Here is a 20,768-nt window from a genome sequence, read left to right as displayed (position 1 = left end):
TGCTCTGCTGCTGCACTGTGCTTGCTCTGCTGTATAAACAAGGAGATGGCCTTTCTTTCAGCAAAGTGTTTCCATCCAGTATGTTGCCCTAAAACTTCTATTCAGAAATGACTCATTCAAAGTAGCGTATTATACTTCTTGAGGATGCTTTCCTAATACAGCAACATCCCCTGTGTGGGCTATTTTTACACAATATACTTCACCTTGGCAATGTCTCACGCTTACGTCTAGAAATGTGCCCTTTTCCTAGATTTGTTTCTAAATCCAGTTTAAGACTCTGAAGGATATTCCAACTAAACTGTTCTTGATTTATCTATAATATTTTCATAGGTTAGGTGCGAATAAGAACTTCAGTGTTCCAGGAAGTAGTGTCCTCTTGTAAATGAACTCACAAAGTTTTCTGATAAAAATCATGGAAAATTTGTAATTTCATTGTAACTTAATTTCCCCCAGAATACTCAATTGTAGATGGCTATGATTTAAACATCTGACTAATGACAAGAACAGTAATTAACACTGGTCACTTGGGAACCCAGAGTACTTATAAAAAAGAGTGAAAATAATATTGTTGGATCCATACACTTTTTGCATCTTCGTGCTGTGGTTATGTTGCTTTGTCTGGTATCTCTCCTCATTATCTGCTAGCTCCACCACTGGAGCATGAATACAGTAGTACCAATTATTCTCTTACTTTGGGGAGAAAAACAGCAGTAGCGTATAAGATTTTTTTTATTTTCTGTTACTTATGTAAAGGGCTTGAAAATTGATTGTATGTCAAAATTTATGATAGTTAACACGTACAAATTGAGAGGGGCTTCTAGAATAAGAAGACAGAATTACATGAGTGTCATCTTCTAGAGACCGTTAGGAGAAGCCCTTCACCTGTATGGTGCAGTAATGGCACAGTGTTTTTGTGGAGTTGGAAGCTGTCCCTGAATACGCTATTTAGCTTCCAGAGGAGGCTGTGCTGTACAGTAAGTCAAAGATGGTGTTCTAACCAAAGACAGGTGCTGAGTGTTTCTGACGATTTGTTATTTCTAGTAATCTGCAGAAAGCACACACAGAGCCTCCTCCACACAGAGAAGCACCCAGCACATGGTAATATTAGTGGGACCTTTCATAAAATGTCTTTGAGTTAAACATACGCACCTTGCTCTAGAGGCGAGTATTCTGTGGTGAGGAACCACAGAGTAATGTAGACAAGCTGGAATAGATGCAAAATGATAAAGAGAATCTGGGAAAAGGGAAAGACAAGGAAAGAGGAAGCAAAGAAATGAAATGAAGAGTTTGTTTCCTTACCTTATCTTTCCATCACTTCCCTGGGAAAACTTCCCCAAGATCTGCCTGGGAAAACTTCCCCACATCTGCTAAAGAGGAGCTGTGAGCAAGGAAATATCTTGGTACTGCTGCAGGAGGGGTGCACTTGCTTTTATTGCTGTTGGATGTAGGTCTATAGAGTAGACAAAGTAATATTTGCATGGTGACTTGCCAGGAACTTCAAATCCTTTTTAAAACACTTAGGAATAAAACCACGTGCAACCTGTTAGTGTAAGACTTGTGTTCATATAAATTGTACCCATGTGCTACTTGTAGAATGGTGGGGGTGTTTCTCTATCCCTCTCTTTATCTGGCAGTGCAGAACATAATCTCTTCTGTCCATCTGACCCTGAAAACGTCAGATCTGCTACTGAAAACAGGCCTATTTAGAGTGTGCCTTATTTTTCCTTATCAGCGATAAAGTGTGAGTTGCACTGCATGGTAGAGCAGTGAAATGAGCTGCTCACTAAGGGTTGCAGTCTTGCTGGCGGATCACGTATTTGAGGCATCAGTGATAAGGTGTACCATCTGTATTTCAAACCTTCCTGCTTCAACAGACAAAGCCATGGGTAACTCTGAAATTAATAGAAATGATAATAGCTATAATAATGAAAGTTTAAAACCAGATTTTCAGATGAGATTGCTCGTACAAATGTTTGCTGAAGGGATTACTATGGGCACAAAACAAATGACCAACGAAAAGCCCCAACAGGATGTTCAAAGAGAGTCTTAGACTTTCTGTCTTTCTCTGGCTGTGGAGAACACACTGAGCAGTGTTTTTCTAGAACCAGTGTTTGGCCCTGAAGCACTGAGTTTGTTTGTTCAACCAGCAGCAGAGTGGGACAGAAACTCATTCACTTCATTTCCCATAATTTTGCCAGTATTGGGAACGCTGGTTTTGTTTTAACATTCAGTGCAGCTTATATTGTTCACTGTAATCACTGCTGGAGCCATACACCATTCCTTTGTAGTGCTTAAGATGGTATGGTTTTCTGATGCTGCTACACAGTATCTTAGATACGTGATTTACAGATTATAAAAACAAAAGAATGTTCAACCTTTACACTGGTGCAAAAAATGTCAGTTACTGATAAACATTTTGATAACAGTCTCTGTGCCCTTCTCTCAGTTAAAATCAGGTGCTTGTTTTATAGCATAATAGACTTCTGGATTTTTTCCCTGTGTTTTTTTTTTCCAGGGAACATAGGCAGATAATAAGATCAAACTGTAAGTGACATAGCATTATGATTAATAGTAAGTATATTCAAATAGCATTTTTTTATTGAGAAAAGAGAACATTTCACTGGAAAAAAATATATATATTTGTGGGGGGATGCTAATGTTGAAGAAAGTTTAGTATGTCAGCTGCATGCTATAGATTGTGCATTCTAAAGCAGCCCATAGGCAACTCATCTTAGATGTGATCACTGCAAAAAACCTTTGTATTTTTAGCAGGCCGTGCAACCATGGGAAAGGATTGCAAATATCATTTCAAAGATAAAATACCTTAATGTACATTTATTTTCTATTTTTATGCATTTAAGAGGACTATACTTTGCCTTTTGATTACAGTAAAATGCAGTGTTTTGTATCTTTGGACATGCTTGTTAACATTCATTATCACTTACTCAGATAAGAATTAATATGTTGATATGATAAAAGTGTTTTTGTACTATGTTGTACCCACTTTACTGAACTGTACTGTTAGTATTCACACATGTGGCAAATATGACTTAATCAGACCACAAATATTTTGCAGCATTCCATGGTATCTCATTTATTTGTTTAATTTGCCGCTATAGCAACTGGATTCCATCCTTTTAGATTCTTTTTTTTCGCAGACCTGTGATCTACTTGGTTGAAGCTTGGCAGACAGCATTTCCTTCAATTGAAGACATATGCACTAACTCAGAGACCAGATTTTTACCTATTTATCATTGTTGGAAAGTGGGTTATTTCACATGGACACAATACCAGAAGAATCAGCAGACCTGGTGAAAGGAGTCTGAGCCCAATAGCTTTTATGCTTTTTCCAGCCCTTGAAGTTGGTGAAATAAAAGATGTTACTTTTCCCTCCATCCCGAGACTGCTAGCACTATAGGAATGCTAATATGAGGAACTATTTTGATAATGTTTTTGTAAGAAATTACCACTTTTTAAAAGTAATGTTTCTTTGTTAATTGCTGTTTTTTTACATGTATTTGTATCTGGAAAGAGACAGCATTTCTGCAGAAACCATTTCATATTCAGATGATTAATATGTTGAAGCAGTGCCACAACAGTAATGTTTTATGCATGTTGATCTGCAGAAATCAAGGATTTTGGCATGACCTTGGGAATTCCTTTTTCTCTTGGTGGGCTATGAGTGTTGTATATAACCCGAGGTCTGCCCTGCTGTGCAGTCCCATCTCCATATTTTTACTTTCCTGCATAGATACAGATAAGTAAATTCTGCATTTTTAGTAACTCTCCAAATACAAGAGATTCAAATTGTGGATGTAGCATGAGGGATGTTTTTGACAGATGTGTAAGCCACTTTAGTGCCTTTAGTGACACAAGTCTATAATTATCCATTTTATCTTTGGATATTTACTTAAGTCACAAAAGCCCAAGTCTGGTGCCCCACCCAGCAAAAAGAATCATTTTTCGTAGGTGTCATTTCTTAGAGAGACCATAAGGACTAGGAAGGTGACTCTGTTCCTCCCTCTAACACCATAGTTCACTCAGCATGGAAAGCTCAAGGCGTGGAAAAGGAGCACTGCCTGTGGAGGTGCTTCAGTGGCGGAAGGCCAACCAGCATCCAGCCTGTCCTATTACATCTGCGTTGCAGTAGTATCTGGTATCCTTTAACTCTTCAGAACTTTCTTGCTCTTCAAAACAATTAACACTGCATATCTGAAGTGCTGTTTAAACTCCATTTTTAAATTTCAGTTTTATTCTTAGTTCTGCCACTATTTTACCGAATAATCTCATAGCAATTAGGTAGTGTTTGATCAAAATCAGTTTTTATGTGTCTTCATTAGCGAACGTCTGCATTTTGTGGGGCTCCATAATGATAGTTAACAAACAGTGCTGGCTGTTAGGGCATTTATAACACTGTGTTGATTCTGTTCACAAAGTGTCCCAAGCAGGGCACTTCCTGTGCCAGCCGAGAATGTCCACACCTGCTCTTCACCCTGCTGGAGGCCTGCAGGTATTTCCCTTTTGCATACCTCAGTGTCCAGTGCCTTCAAGTCCAATGAAAGAGGTGAATGGCCTTTGTACGGGTTAATTTGAGATTCATGGGTAAGAATGAAGTTCCTGAAGTTCACACAGCTTAGAGCTAGAAGCTAGTGTTGTTGTAGAAGAGAAGTGACCTCTGCTTCAAATAGTAACATTACCTAAGGTTTTATACTAAATTTTGTGCTACTGGTATCTCATAAAATACCATAGGCTGACATGGTGCATGGTATAGAAAGTTCAAATATGCCTGGAAAGGAAATCTTTCCTTATCAAAAATGGCTCTAGTATTCAAATCACATCCTTAAGTTTGTTTCCCACAGGAAGAAATTTTATTTCCATCTTGGGGCTTTTAGCTTTTTATTCTGTTATTTTGAGCTTTATCAGCTTTCTATAAACCCTATATGCAGAGTTCCAATCTGCTGAGTCACTACCATGCACATTTTTGTGGCTTCTTTTGCAAATAGAGTAATGTATTTGTAATGTAGATAAATGTTATGAGCTATTTATGGGAGAGATTAAATGTGTATGTTGGTCTACTGAACTTTGTACTTTAAGCCACTTTTTAAAACGAAGAAGTGGGAGGAAGTAATTTCATTTTCTAAAAAGGAAATATCCATTAAAAATGTGTTTTAACTAGTACACAGACTTACTGATGTTCCCCTTAACAAACAAACGTGCATTGGCTGCAAGTTGTTAAAAAATACGTATGGCTGAAAATAATTCTAAAAGGTGAATATATGTATTTTTGGATCAGAGACTAAGATGGATGGCATTTTGATCTTTGCTCCTGAGGCAGGGGAATGAAAAATGAAAAATAAGAGGGAATTAGAAGGAGAAAGAAATGCATGTCTCAGAAGCTAAGAGAAAAAGAGGTCGTTTTAGAGATTGTTAAGAGGAAAAGATAGAAAGTGAGCAAAGTAGAGGAAACCAAATATTAAAATAAAGAGGTAATGATAATAGGCAGTAGTCAGCTGGAGAGAGCCATAGAATGCGGAGGTGATAATTGTGTGTATTGTACATCACTGAGAAAAAGCTTGAAAGAGAAGTTTAAAGTGCCCAGCATATATTGAAAATGTGACCTGTCGTTTATTCCAAACCAATGTGTAGAAATTTGGCTTTGTTTGGTTTCCTGTCACCACTATGCAGGATCATTGTTTGCAGAGCCATTTTCTTTGTTCCATTTTCTTGTGTACACAGGGCTCTGTACACTCACTGCCTCCCCCATCCCCAAATTCTGGTTCTCCCGGCTCCTTACCCTGCACTCTGCTGCTGTGCCTCCCACAGCGGCATTCTCCATGCCATCAGTTTACTAAGATAGCGGGGTGTTAATCTAGAAGGCTGCTATTAGTGTAATAATAACAACTCTACCATTTTAAGGAACATCACAATTATCTTTAAGGTGAGCACTGTTGATAGAAATAAGAGATGTTTTTTCCTCAAATTTCTTGCAGTCTAAATGAGTAAGGCAGGTAAGGACTGGGAGAAATGAGTTGTGTTCTAGAGAAGAAGCTAAAACACAGAATTTGTTGTTTTCCTGAGGTTATAGAATTTTGCTAGAGATGGAACTGCAAAGTAAATCTGAATTTACTTCATTAACCTCATGCTTTTATTAAGGACTGACGCTTTCTCTCCAAACAAGGCAGGGAAGACAAATTCGTAGTGAGTGAAAGTGCACTTGCTTGGGATTCAAGCTCTATTGAAAGGAAGAAGTGACTCGCTCTTTGAGCAGAGAGATGTTCTCTGACTCTCACTTCACTTAGTTACAATAGGAATTTTATTATTTAATGTTTGTTTGTATCACAGAAGGCACAGGTTCATCTGACAAACTGTTTGAGGGTTTATGTTTTCTTTTAGTATAGCAACTGCTGTCAACTTGTTCCAAATAATTTACTTGGGCATACCTTTTTATCAGGCGAAAAATCCCTTAGTTTTCCATTCCTTCTCTGATGACTGTTGATTTGAGACGAAAGGCTCTGACATGTAAACAAAAGAATGATTTAAGAAGGATGAACTTGGAAATTCAAAAAAATGTTGAAGGAAAAAAGGCCCTCCTTGTCTGCCCTGTTGTTTAGACTTGATTATTCTGTTGCTCTCCAGAGGGTTGTTACTATTAGTAAAAATTAAGAAAATTGAAGAGTTTTGCTTTTAAATTTCTTTAAGATCTTCCAAAAGCCTCTTACTGGAGCCAAGGCTATTTTGAAAGCCTTTATGCAATTGCAGGTACATGACAGGGGAATCAGAAATAAAAATATCCTTAAGACAAAAAAGGTAACTTGTACAAAAGAGTATCACTGACAGTATAGTATAACAAGTGGCTATGAAGAGATGTATTTTGATTATTTTGAATGAGGAGAAGTGTTTACTAGACAAAAATTGCACTAAATGTGCAGTGGCATGAGGTAGAGGCTTGCATCCACTTTGGGAAGTACCTTTCTTCAGGCGAGAATTCAGTGTTTACTAGCCCTGTCTCCATCTGAACTCTACAGCTTAACTGGCAATAATACAAATATTCACAGCTGTATAAAAAATGTTATTTAGTTCACAACAGTAGCCATGGTTACCTGCATATTTTCATTGCCTTATTCATGTGCAATTTTTTTTTTTTTTCTGGAAATAACATTACCATGTAATATAATACTGTACAGCCTCTTGGTAAGTTTTGTAGTGTTAAGAAGAACATTTTGCAGTGAACCTGAAGGCAAATTATATCAAATTGGTTTGTACCTGGGAAATCCCACCTATACACTGTCAGGCAAAGAAAGGAGAGTCTGAACATGCAAATGACATCGTGACTGTCATTTGAAAATATAAATAGGAATATGTAAATTTTTTTGCATTCAAAAGTCTGTGGAAATATTTTTACCACAGAGCATTTAAATAGAACTAGTCCCTGCTCAGCCCCTCACAGATGACATAGATGAGGCCATTACTGTCAGTACAAGCTAGAACAGCAAATGATTCTCATTTACTCTTGAAGGAAATGTGAGTCCAGCAACCCTGCAGTGTCAGAAGGGTAGAAAATCAGTAGAGCTTCATGCTTCTCTCTTCTTCTTCCCTTTGTCTCTATCGCTCTGCATGCAGTGCAGATGTGATGCACATGATAATCTAGTGTTTTCGCTGCATTTGTGGAAACCAGTCCCTTCAGCATTACTGCAGCAGAACTGCCAACCATATTTTAACCTTTGCAAAGAAAAGAAAATAATACTTAATCTTTCAGATATCTGTGATCACTTTGCAAACAAATGGATTAAACTTTACAAGAGTATGGCAGACGGTTTACTTAGGCTTTTTTTTTTGTATATATTGAGAAGGTGTGACATTCATTCTGAAGAAATACATCACATGTATCAGCTTAGAATAACAACTAAAGGAATGAAGGATATCTGCTTCTTTAATCTTGCTAATTTGTCTAAACTCTAACAAATAAGGTTCTTTATTGCTGTCGTAAAGAAAACTTACTGGATTAAATATATAAACTGTATTTAGAGGTCTCTTTCCTTGGCATTTTCATATGAACAGTGAAATTTGGGAATATTATAGGTTATTGCATAGAGAACCAAAGAAAATGTAACTTAGTTTTCTAAAATGATGGTGAAAAATTACAAGTGTAACCTTGTGAAACCTTGTTGAAAGCATGATAGAGTTTTAATATACTATCCAGACCTGTTTTCAGTGCATCTCCCAAGGCAAGAAGGAAGATGGCATTAAGATGGAAATTTCTGCAGTGAAGCCGGCTGTTACCACAGTCTGGCTTCTGTTACTGCCATAGAGCTGCCAGCTTGGGGTTATTTATAGGCATTAGCCTATATCTATCCATGCACGTACACCTACTTCTCCCTCAGAAGGAGTGGTGTTTCTGAAGAAGTTAGCCCACAACTTCCATCTCTTTTATTCTTTCAGAGGCTAGTATCTTTAGCTGTCCTCAATACCAGTTAGTAGGAATTTGGTAGGCGCCCCCTCCCTGCCTGAGCTTTGCTTCAGAGGACTTCCATTGGGCTATGGGCTGGAAGGCTCCACTGTACAGTTTTCGAAATGTTCAAAGATAATTTCTTACACTGCAGGACTTCCTCCATTATCTTACGATTTTCTGTTTTTTTCCTCCTTTTCCTAAGTGGGAATGGTATACAAGACTTTAAAAATTACATTCTGTTCCATAATCTCAAAGCAATTGGTCAAATAAAATAAAATAAAATAAAAAGGTATTACTTTTTCAGCAATCACAGGAAAACCTTTGCTTTTCTTCTGGCTGTGACAAAGATTTTTGGCGCTGTGCATGATTTGTAGTAGAAATAAGAACTGTTCTGTTTCATTTTCCTGAGTATCTGGTGATGAATGCAGAGCAATAAACCCCTTCCCCAGAAGCCAGCACTTGCTTGAGGCAGGAGCTGTTGTTTAGGTTTGCTGCACCACGTTACAGCTTGTGCGTTCTGCAGCCTATCTACACCCATTTATAAATGAGATATAAGCCAGCCAAGTGCAGTCTTTCTGTGTCCTTCACTACATCACCTTTCTCCATGACATAAATCCCAAAATGAGGTACCCCTCCCAGCACTATCGCGGCGGGAGCTTGCTTCCTGCCATGGCAGCAGCAGCAGCAGAAAGCCTCAAGCTGCAGTCTTCTGTAGCTCAGCTTTCTGGTGCAGACATTGCCTGATACATATCAAGTGCCTTTGATTCACAGGCAACTGGACCTGTTATTAAAAAGTAAGTAAATAAAAATATAGAATAACTGGCATATTAGCAGCAATGGCCTCAAAAACTAAACTGAGAAAGCAAGCATGCAGTTGAAAAATGTGCATATACATATATGTATCTTTTTTGCTCATGCAGTATTTCAATCCTTGAAGTTTTGAAGCAGTGTGCTCAGTTTCCAATACTACTATTCTTCCCATGACAGCAAATTATGTCTTTGCAAAAACCAGAAGTTGCTGTAAGCTGTCAGTAACCACAGAGCAGTCAGGCTCACAGAATGGAGTTTGAGTTTTAGCCGGAACTTCCGCTGCTCATAGATACTTAAGCTTGCCTAAACAGAAGAGATGTCACACTTAAATTATTTTCAGCTTTTGACCTTTTACGTTCTGAGCTTCCAATCAGTAAAACATGAGGTTCCCTTATTATTTATTTCATAGGACAGGTCAAGGTGAAATGTCAATGTGAAGAGGAAGGGAAAATAAAGTTCCTCATACAGCATTATTTTGGTTTTCAGTGTCCAGTTAATAAAAATAAATCAATTTTACTAGAATTTCTTGGAGTGTTTTTGCTGCTAAAACTCAGACCACATGGGAAACAGTTAACAGTCTCCAGATGTGAAAAGGAAAGGACCATCAGCAGCACAGAGAAATGATTTTCTCAGTGAGCAGGACTACTGCAACTAAAGTGCAAAGAGACAGCAGCTGTTGTGAGAGCATGGGAGAGTCAAAAATCTTCCTCTTGCTATGTTCATAACAAGGCATCTACCGAAGCTATAGAACCATAGAACTATAGAATGATTAAGGTTGGAAAAGACCACTAAGATCATCTCGTCCAACCATCCACCTATCCCCACCATGCCCACTGACCATGTCCCTCCGTGCCACATCCACATGTTTCTCGAACACCTCCAGGGACGGTGACTCCCCCACCTCCCTGGGCAGCCTGTTCAGACAGTGCTGCATGCTTCTCGGTGTGCATGTGGCCCTGCCTGACGCCCCACCAGCATTTCTGCTTCCTACCAGACGTGCAGGAAAGGAGCTAGTGAGGTTCTGTTTACTACGCAGAGAACCGAACCAGGATGTCCAGCACAGCCCTCAAGCATGTAATCGATGCTGACCTGTTGTTTCTGCCTGGGGAAATACCACCTGGGGTGGTGCTAACGTTAGCTGTGTGCTGGTTCAGGCCTTAAGGGACTGAAACAAACTCATAATTTTCCTTTTTTTAATTGAGTCTAGCCACAGTGAAGCCTTGAATGGTATTTGGTCATGTCTCACTTTTCTCTTCTTTATCAAAGTCTGGCCACAGAGGCTGCGTAAGGAAACCGGATGCTGGTACAAGGAGTGGTTGGAATCCTTCCTCTCACCAGATACTCTGTGACTAAGTACATTTCTTTCATCATAACCTTTTCCACCTTGCTGATTGAGAAACTGGATAATGATGATACACAGATCCTTTCTCAGAAAATTTTATGGACCTGTTGACTAGTTAAGAGCATTTGTGTGACTAAATGAGACGCCCTGCTTTTAAAAGGTTGTTGTGTAGTTGTATTGGTCTCTATGCGGGTTCAGCGCAAATGAATGGGCATAAAAATATGCCTGAGGTGCAGCACAGAAAATTGTGCTTAGAACATATTATTATAGACATGTTGTCAGGGAGTATTCCCGTTGCATGATGTTCTGAAAACATCTCTGTTTGCCTCAAGGGAATGCCCGACTGCCCTGCTTATGATCCATGGGAAAAAAATACCCTCGTGGTAAAGGCAAATGGAGAGTTTCCAATGTCTGTTATCCATCCTGTTTTTGTTCCTAGCACAGCAACAGAAGTGGTGTTTTCTTGAGGATCATACTGGTGCACAACAGAGATAGAGGAAGGAGAGTTTTCAACTTCTAAGGTCCTATGGTTATAGGAAAACTTAACTTTTTGAGGTTATCATCCTGAATATTTCTGTTTTGTGATTAACGTGTATTCTTTTAAATATTTACTGTGTTTTGTTGTTGATGTGCAGTAGCTGAAACACTGCTTAACTCCCTTCACCCCCAGTGCCTTTTTCCCAAACACTCTGCTCATTCAGCTGGGTATTATTCTTTCAAGGAACTGTCCACCCACATAACTACACAGCATGCTTTCAGGCGCTATCCTGTGGAGTAAGTCGTATGTGCTAGCACTGCTTGTGCACCAGTCCTTCTCATTGAGTATTTCTTTACGTAGTCTCAGTGTGAAATATGCGGATCAACCCTGAGCATCCTGTGATGGTGCCAGTATTTTTGGGCTCTTTACCAGGTGTCAGTGGTTTGGAAGGTGAGCCTGCAAGCATTAACATATGAATGGCCAGGATTAGAAAGAGCAGAGGCTGAGAAATATGCCTAGTTTAATTCTTAAAGTGTCTGTTTTAAGCTTCTCTTCACATCATGAAGGATTGGAAAACCTTTTTTACTGAATAAAACTTGAGATTAACAGCTAATAATATAAATCAAAGACCTGATGCCTTAAGAAAAAATTTCAGATGTCATGAAATACTTGACAGTGCTGTGAACGTAGGATGTGTCACCTACTTCACTACCACTGAAAGAAAGGCTTAACTTTCAGTGCTATGTACTAAGTATCAGTGATTTTTTTTTAGCTTCATCTTTCACATTTATTACAACGTCAGTACTTCTGATAGAATCATGGCTACTACAGATTGAATGGGGTTGCTGCTTATTAGTCCTTGGAAGAGCTGCATTATTTCTTTAAATCTACAGCCGAATGATTTAAAAGTTACATGATGAAGAGTCTCTCATTCCTGGGGGAGACTATGTCTCACAGTAAGTACAGTCTCCTACGGAAGAGTTTAGCTTAAAAGATTAGCTTATATTTATTGTTTCCTACATTTGTATTTCTATTTTTTAATATAGTTCCATGTACAGTAAACTTCTGGTACTTCTTACAAATCTTAAGATATTTTCAAAATAGAAATGTTCAATCCTTTGTTCCATGTTTCTTCCCTGTGCTTTCCATTTGGGGCTAAATGGTCAAAATTGGAGTAAATGTCTTATTTTCACTTTTGGTATGTAGTTTTACTTGAATACTTCTTCACATCATGAATTCAGTCCAACACCATAAGCCCTTCTGGGAAACAGTCTTCCCTCAGGACCACATTCTGTCTTCTTTGCTCAAGCTGTATTGTTCTGGTTTGTGCAGAGCTCTGTGCTGAGAAATGGAGATTTTCAATGTGTTCCTCACTCCGTTTTCAGTAGAAGTAGACTAGGTGGTGATATTAGAATATCCTTAAAGTATCCTATTAGAATACCTTGTTTGGCCTTCTTTGCCCATCCGACACACATTCTTATCACATCTTTCATCATTTTACTCTTCAGATACTGACCACAGAACAAGCGTGACAGCGTCACTCCTTTTGCAGTCAGAATTGCTTTGGTTTGGTTCATGCTGAGAAAAAGATCACCGAGCAGGTGTTAAGTTTGATGGAGGGGGAATGCAGGTTGTCCTTTTGGAGCAGCTAAGCTCCAGCCATGACCAGTGAGCATGTTTTGAGCCCCTATTCTTCCTATCCCTATGAATCCCATATGTATTTTACCTTGGACAGGAAGCAAGAAAGCTTTGTGCCCACCCACATTATGTTGGCTGGTTGTCTTCAGGCACCATGTAGGAGAGCACTTGTGCCTCTAAAAGGGCTCAGTTCTGCAGCAGTGTAGCCAGGTTAGCATACACTGGAACCCAGGGGACAGGCTGGTCTCTCAGCCAGGCCCTGCTGGCGATGGCAGAGCTGCCATGGGCCACGCAGCTGGCACAGTGAATGCCATTGCAGAGGTCTCCACACCACGTTCCGGCATGTGGCACAGACATGCCTTTTGTCTCCTTATCTGGGAAAATATGAAGGCGGTTGCTTTGCTGGTTTGGGGTAGGTGTGTCTGTGTGGTATTTTGCAGACATGCAGCTTTATTCTGTGCTCAGGGCTGGACGGACATCAGCCAGCTCCAAGCTAGGAGCAAGCTGATGAGGTTGGATTGTGCACCGTGCTAACCACAGCTACACAGCTCCAGATTCCTCACTGGCTTGGATACATCCAGATTCAGAAACAGAGCGAGTTCTCACCTACCAACTAAATACCACGCAGACAAACCCAGACATTCATGGCATTTAAGGCCAGAAAAGAGTATTAGATCATTTTGTCTGACCTTCTGTTTAACACAGGCCATAGCATTTCACTTGCACCTGTAGTGAGACAAGTAATTTTTGTTTCACTGAAGTTTATCTTCCAGAAAGGCATTTGGTCATGAACCGAAGAGATAAACAATCTTCTGTTTTCCTTAGCAGCTTGCTCCTGTCATTACTCATTGTCACTGCTAATTCTTTTCCAAATTTCTGACTGGTCTGACTTCAGCTTGTTGTGCTTTTCACTGCTGCGCTGAAGAGCCCCTTCATTTTTTGTTTTGTATTTCTGTTTTCCATGCAGGGAGAGGTCCTGTATCCTCTTTTGGATAAGCTGATCAGGCTGAGACCCTTAGGAGTCTTACAGGAGATCCACAATCTCACACTGGCACTGGTAGATCTGTTTCCCTGCTCCAACACCCTCAGTTAACGGGAGGCACCTGAGCTGTAAGCAGATCCATGGGTCCAGTATCCCCTTGCAGTTCATACTGATAATCCCTCGCACATCGGCACACACACAAAATGAGGCAATCACCATCTGCCTTTCATGGAGCACAGAGCTGCTTTTTTTTAGCCTGACAGAGAAAATATGTTGTATACACTAAGTAATTTACACATAGTTGACCTAGCTGACTAGGTGTAACGCTTCAACTACTCCTGGTGCTATTAGAGACAGATGTGAGCTTGTTACTTGTTAATGCTGCTGAATTTAAAGCTGTGGCTCCCTAGCCTTGGACTCATTTTAAACCTTTCCTAATCCCTTATTATTCTTGCACTGAAAAAAGGTTTTCCCCAACAAGGGCAGCAGATTTTGCAGCTGTTTAGCTTCCTGGGAGTTTGCACTAATTATTCCTCTTTTTCCTCCATGGCCCCAAATACGCCAGAAGATGCAGCAGACTGTTTCTCTTTTTTTTTTTTCTTTCCCAATGGAATGATAGAGCTTAGCAAAGATACATTGTAAGTACTGTAAATACAGCACAGATAGACTTGCCCTAGCACCTGCCTTTGCAGAGTCTCGCATCCAGCAGATCCAAAAGCAACACTATTGTATGGACATACAGTAGCCTGCACAGCCATTATTTGCGTCTTGTTAATATATCTATCTGTAGAATGTATTTACTCTATCTTTAATGGAAACAAAAAAATAATGTTCTGATTTTTTTAAATTTACTTATTTTGTACCAGTATGTTTTATTTTTATATGTATTTCAAACATTTTAAATCTGGATGTCACAAAATAATTCATTCTGATCTAGTTCAGACCTGAACTGCTTTTTCCTATTGTATTCTGTGGCTGAACTTGTATCTCTCCAGTGTGGCTGGTTGGAAATGAGGAGTAACCACATTATGGAAACTGTGGTCCAGCCAGAAAGCTCAGTGCACAGGAGAATCATACAATGACTGAGGTCAGAAGGGGTCTCTGGGGGTCACCTTGTCTCACCCCTGTGCAAACAGGGCCACCTGGAACTGGTAAAGCAGTCTGAAATCTGAAATGTTGTGGGAATGGAAGCTGTGCTAGGATGTCAACTTAGCTACCCATGGGCTTTTCAGGAGCTGGTATGAGTGTCCAGCACTATAAAGATCGGTTGGGAAGTGGATGGGCCTTTCACCTGCATGATGGCCAGTAAGTAAAACTGGTCACGCTCAGTGATGCAAACATATTTAAAAAGAATAGTTTCCTTCAGCTGCAGCATAAAATCCAGTAAACTGTGCACCACAGGAAGCCAGACAGCTGTCAGCATGGCTTTCCCAGCATGAAGCCAGTCAATCCATGTGGTATTGTGGCCTAGCAGGGGCTGTGTCCAGTACAGTAGTTTGGAGTTACACACTCAGAGTTTGCACTTGTTGCATCTGGCAGGGTTATGTGGTCTCTGATTCCTCTTACTCCTCTGGGAGATACAGCCAGATTTGGAGTGCGGTGATGCCATTATGTTTGGATGAAGGGGTGGTGGGTGGCTGGCTGAAAGCATTCATTAACCTAATTAATTTCCTCATTTACTCTGCATTAACCTTTGAATCCATTACCATTGTATGTGATTTTCCTGCATGTTACAGACCAATCCACCCTGCAGGCTTTGCCTATCAGGTTATTTTAAAAACAAACAGTACATCTTTGCCCTGAAGAGAGTTGTTTCCCCAGAGTACCAGTGGTGAAGTCTAAACAAACAAGCAACTAAAACCACTTCTAGTAAGTCTGGGGGGTTTGGGTTTTTTTTTTTTTTTTTTGTTTGTTTGTTTGTTTGTTTGTTTTAAAAAAAAGGCCTGCATGCAGAGTGTAATACTACCCCAGGTGCTGTGGTGGTTGCTGGCTGCCTACCAGGCCGTGACAGGGATAGCTCAGCAAGTGGAGTTTTGTCCCTGCTCACCACAGAGACCAGCATCAGCCCAATTTCTTTCAGACCTCTCAATTGTTAGAAAGGAGACTGCTTCTATCTTGTGCTCCTTCCAAATACGCCTTTCTATGAGGCCTGCAAATCCCAGCAGATCCTGGGATTACTTTTTCCAGGATTCCTTCTTGATGAGGTCGGGCGGAACCATGCCTCTCCTGCTCTGTCCTTGATCCCAGGCACCCGCAGCCGGGCCCCTGCCCAGGCCACAGCATATCACCCTGTACCGCTTCCTCCCGCTCCGTCCCATGGGTCAGCTGTGGCTGGGACACCTATGGAAAGGGGTGATCTGGCCTCTGATATGTCCCTGTTCTGTCTCAAAACACCAGCATACACTTGCAGTCTGGGATAAGAAAGTGCGACTCTCTGCTTCCCTCTAGAAGGAAGATCAGAAATGCCAAATGCTTCTATCTTCTTTCTGGCACTGTAGCCAGGGAGAATAGCACTGGAATACGCTGACTTTTCATATTTTGTTGTTGTTGTTTTTTTCCTTAACTGAAAAGTTCCTGGTTACTTAAAAATCCTACCAGAAAAACAAAAATAGGGAAGTTATTTGCATGCCTTTGTTTCTGTTGCTTTTGAATTGCAGTATGAACTGCAGAGTAATGGCTGTTTCTTACTTCTGTGCATTCATTTCTAGTTTTTGGTTTTTTGCTTTTTTTAATTTGAAAGTTTCTGGTTTGACCTTGTAAAATCGTGGACCCTTCAGAAAAGGTGAACTAGAGCCTATGCTTTCCAAAATCTCTGTCACACATAGACATCTGTGTAGTCATAGCCATCCAGATTATGTTCTGTTTGTGAAGAATTTATATTTGACAAAACATTTCTTAATGCATTTGAAAGAGAAAATTAAATATAGTATGTGGTGTCATATGAGCTACTAAATGTCTTCTTTAATAGAACTTGGTGATTCCTGGAAATATAACTGGCAAATATAAAATGTTTTTATACTTGAGAACATGAGCCTGTGGCAGACAAGAACATTGGCTATTTGGGCCTCAGCTTTCATATAGAATGAGTCAAGTGGAACTTGGCACTAGTTGCAATGTTTAGTCTTTCAGCGTTTTTTTATAAGCCTCCCTTTCTCTTGGTGAGATTAGATCAGCCAGTGAGATGATGTTCTGATCAGCATGGACTTGTGTTTGTTGTTGCAGTAGTCTGTGGAAGATAATTTTGGAAATGATAATAAATCATACTTTTACAAAGGAAAAAATCGATTAAGAATTTGACAAGTTCTTTTCTGTAGACTTGTGGTTCATTACAATTCTCAAGACTAAGGCTAGAGAATAGCCATGGATGTAAATTATTTTTTATTTCACCCCACTGTTCAGTTAAGTTTGGTTTCTCATCCCTCCCAAATGCAATCTTCTGACAAAATCAACAGCATATCTAGATGAAAATGAAGGATGTTTCGAAAGCTTGAATCACAACAGTCTTGTCCTTCCAGATTACTAGCAAAAAGGAATCCTGACTAGGTCTTTGGATGGAAGGTTGGATGACCATATGAAAAAGGTAACTATAAATTGAGTGTGAAGACATATTTAGTTCACACATGCTGGGGCTGTGTGCAAGGTTCTACACAGAACCTCTGAAAGGTTCAATATTTGTGTCCCAAGGAACAGAGGACCAATGGAGGCAGGAGGCTCTCCTGAAGACCTCCTGCATCTTTTCTGCACCATAGGCTTGAAAGACTTGTACTGTGGTTTATATTGCTGAAATTACAGAGATTTACATGGGCTACCCACTGAGATGAGTGTGGTGTGAAATTCCAGTTGTGCTGTTAGATTAAACTCTACTTTTGTATACATCGCACATGAAGATAACCGTCCAGCTGTCCTCATGGACCTTCTGCTAGGGGAATCTTTTCTCCAGTTGTTTCTAGCTTTTCACTGCTTTATTCTTTTTCATGTTGTGTGAAAGCACAAAAACAGAAGAACATTTCTATATTGTCTCACTGTTGGTGAAGTTAAGATTACTTTATTAGTTCTCCTGAATCATTTTTTAAATAAAGTTAAAGTAAGTTTTTTTTTTCCTCAGAGAGATCAGATGTGTCTTTCAAAATGCTAGATAATGCATGTAATAAGGAAAAACCTTGAAAACTTACACAAGTCTAGTTCTTGCCTCTGAAAAATTATTTAGTTGATATTATGTCTTTATCCTTCCAATGCTGTGCACATACTCTGCCAATCCTGCAAAACATATTCCTAATTAATTTTGTTATTTGATGTAGTTACTGTTTTGACATAAGCAATGCAATCTTACCCCTTTGCCATTCACACAAGTTTGGTCATTTTTTTCAGTGCAGCAAGGAATTATCCAGTAGTTTGCTTTTTAAGAAGCGCGTTCACGGATTTTAAAATATATATAATTAAACCTTTCTAAGTAAAATTTAATTTTTTTTCAATTTCTATTGAATTGCTGTTTGATATTTACCTGCCTTATTAAGCTCTTTCGTCATAATATGTCATCTTGTGTGCTTTCAAGATGCAGTGTGAATGTCTTCATGACAGTAAACAAAATTGCAGAAACTTGCTTTCAGTCACTGGGCCTGAAGAAGTAAGTACTGCAATCTGAATTGACAGGTACCCCAGAAATGATGCATTTCTTCCAAGCAAGTAACTTAAACATGTGCATGCAAGAAAAAAATGCTTGTCTGCAGAATGTTTTCAGAAACGTGGTGGAACTGGGAGTTAGGCAGTGCGTGTGCATTACTGAAACCAGACATACGCAGTGAGTGTACATGCACTGTAGTTTCTTCCAGGCCAGATGCCAAATAGAGCAGATCAGAGGACTGTGTCTGTATAGGTAATCCTCTACTGGCATATACCTAATTTCCTGATTCTGTTATCTGCTATCTCTTTACTTAGTCACTGACTCTCTCCCTTCATTCACTTAACCTCAGTCAAGTTTTATGGTTGATAAGCAAGTGGAACATGCCTTCTTGAGACAGACTACTGAGGAAAGCGATCCCTTTTGCTTTTTTTTTTGAAGCAATGACTTTTATTTGGACTGTACGTACTTTTTAAGAATAGTCCTTTCTTGGTCTTATATGCAAATAAATACATGTAAGCATGCTATTCTGGCTGTTCTGCAGTGTAGTTCACAGAAGAAGCCTGAAAAGTATGGCATGAATTGTGAATATCTATTTGGCATCTTTTGTTGTTGTTTTTTATCTGTAGTTTTGCCTCCTTGTGAAAGGTGATTAAAAATCCTTTCTCAAAACAGAGAACAGTGTGCGTCACAAACCAGTCCTTCTCCTCTAGGCTTTCCCCAGAAGTTTTATATTCCTCTAGCAATTTTTTTTAACAGCACATGTAGATCTGTAAGCAGAGCGTGTGCAATCCTGGCACAGGGCTCTGAGGTGCTCTGTCTCACAGTTTGCACCCTCGCCATGCTGCAGTGCTGTGGCTGCAGGCGAGTGCTGCTATGTGAGCTGCAGTAGGATGACAGGACAGCACACGCTCCTTGCCTGTGGCCTCCTTAGCTGGTTGTGTCACTTCTGCTTCAGTCCTGATGAATCAGAAAAGATTGACTTGTGGATGGAAGGAAGAGGAAGAAGACTGGGGGAAAAAAAAAGTACATGAAGCCTCAGACAGGGAAGGAGGAGGAGGATGAAGAGAGGGCTGTGATGAGCCATGGAGGGGCACTCTGCGCTTTGAGTATGGCATGGATGACACAACAGACAGAGAAGGGAAGGAGGATGGTGGTAGGTAGGAGCCCTTGGCCTGAGGGCATAGTGGAAAGCTCCTGAAATTGGATGAGACAGGAGGACAGCACACTTCTGGGGAGAACCAGTACTTACGAAGTGTTAGTCTGGACAAAAAATGCAAGACTGTGCTTTTATTTGTCTAATGTGGTGTCCCTGTGGCTGAAGAGAGAACAAGAAGGTAAGTTTAAAAACATGATTTAGAAACAGTACTGGAAATGTTTTTCACAGTGCAAATTTTAAGTTTTGACAAGAATCATTATTCTTCCAAATTGAAATTTGTAGATTTTATCAACTTATGCCTCTGTGTTGCAAGTCAGCAAGACATGTTGGATGTTGTTGCCAATAGCGAACTATAGCTGCAACAAAAATTAAATCCTTCTGGCCTTCTACTAGCTTTTCAGAATCCCCTTCACTCAAGGACTGGTTTTTTTTTTGCTCTAAGTGTGCCATGAGTGAAGGTTGGTTGGTGATTAGAATAACTACTCTGGCTCAATTCTAAGGCTAACTAAAAAATGTCCTGATTGAAGACATTCATCTAAAGTCTACAGTGTAAAGACTGTACCCCTAAATAGCATTAAAAAATGAAGAAGAAGAAATAAAGGGAGGAAGGAAGGAGGGAAGAAAAGTAAGGAGTGGGAGAGTGGGAGGGAAAGAGAAAAAGGAGAAAAACAGGGAGGAAGGAAAGGTAGGAAGTAAGGAAGGATGAATAGATGGATGGAAGGAAGGAAGTGAAACTGCTTGCCATTTATCCGTTGCATAGCTTTGGTAATGACAGAAGTTTCTTCGAGTGTATTTTCTACTGAGGACAGAAACATCATTTTTTCAGTTTGTCTTTCCTCATGGTCTTGGTTTTCCTGGTGGTCCTTTCCATCCTTTGTGTTCTTACCAGTGATTTAAGATTTTTTTTTACCTCACAATTGCAAAGTGGAAAAATTATTTTTCAGCACCAATATAACAGTAAAACAAAGACAATAGCTCTGACGCACTATCTTCAAGATACAAAATGTTTTAATACAGCTACTCGCAAAATTAAACAAGGAGGGATTCTCTTATTGGGAAGAAAAGTGATCTTTTATTTTATTTCTTCAGTGGTCCGCACAACTGCACCAAGCATATGGATCTGTTTCCTTTTTTCCACAGATTATTACTTTAGAGATTTTACATTAGACATTAGACATAACATAAAAAGTACAAACAAGCAGTTACCATGACACTGTTATAGATTTCTGTTGAGTTGCATAGTTGCACTCACTTTTCATTCTCTTTATATAGTATTTTATAAGCTGAACTTA

The 20,768-nt window shown here is 39.7% G+C and overlaps 1 protein-coding gene across 3 annotated transcripts in view; it reads left to right on the top strand.

The window, feature by feature from the left end:
• Positions 1-20,768, top strand: part of AIG1 (androgen induced 1) — a 143,254-nt gene that overhangs the window by 51,508 nt on the left and 70,978 nt on the right. The window contains exon 4 of one of the 3 annotated variants that reach the window (XM_021390576.1): positions 3,159-9,732. The exons of the other annotated variants lie outside the window; for them this stretch is intronic. Coding sequence (XP_021246251.1) covers positions 3,159-3,179 — 21 coding nt within the window. The 3' untranslated portion in view covers positions 3,180-9,732. Of the gene's footprint in view, positions 1-3,158; positions 9,733-20,768 lie in introns of those variants that run through there. 3 annotated transcript variants of the gene reach the window in all.

The sequence above is a fragment of the Numida meleagris genome, chromosome 3 (assembly GCF_002078875.1).
Source record: "Numida meleagris isolate 19003 breed g44 Domestic line chromosome 3, NumMel1.0, whole genome shotgun sequence".
In the NCBI taxonomy this organism is placed as follows: Eukaryota; Metazoa; Chordata; class Aves; order Galliformes; family Numididae; genus Numida; species Numida meleagris.
Note: the sequence above shows the minus strand (reverse complement) of the source record. Positions and strands in the feature narration are given on the sequence as shown.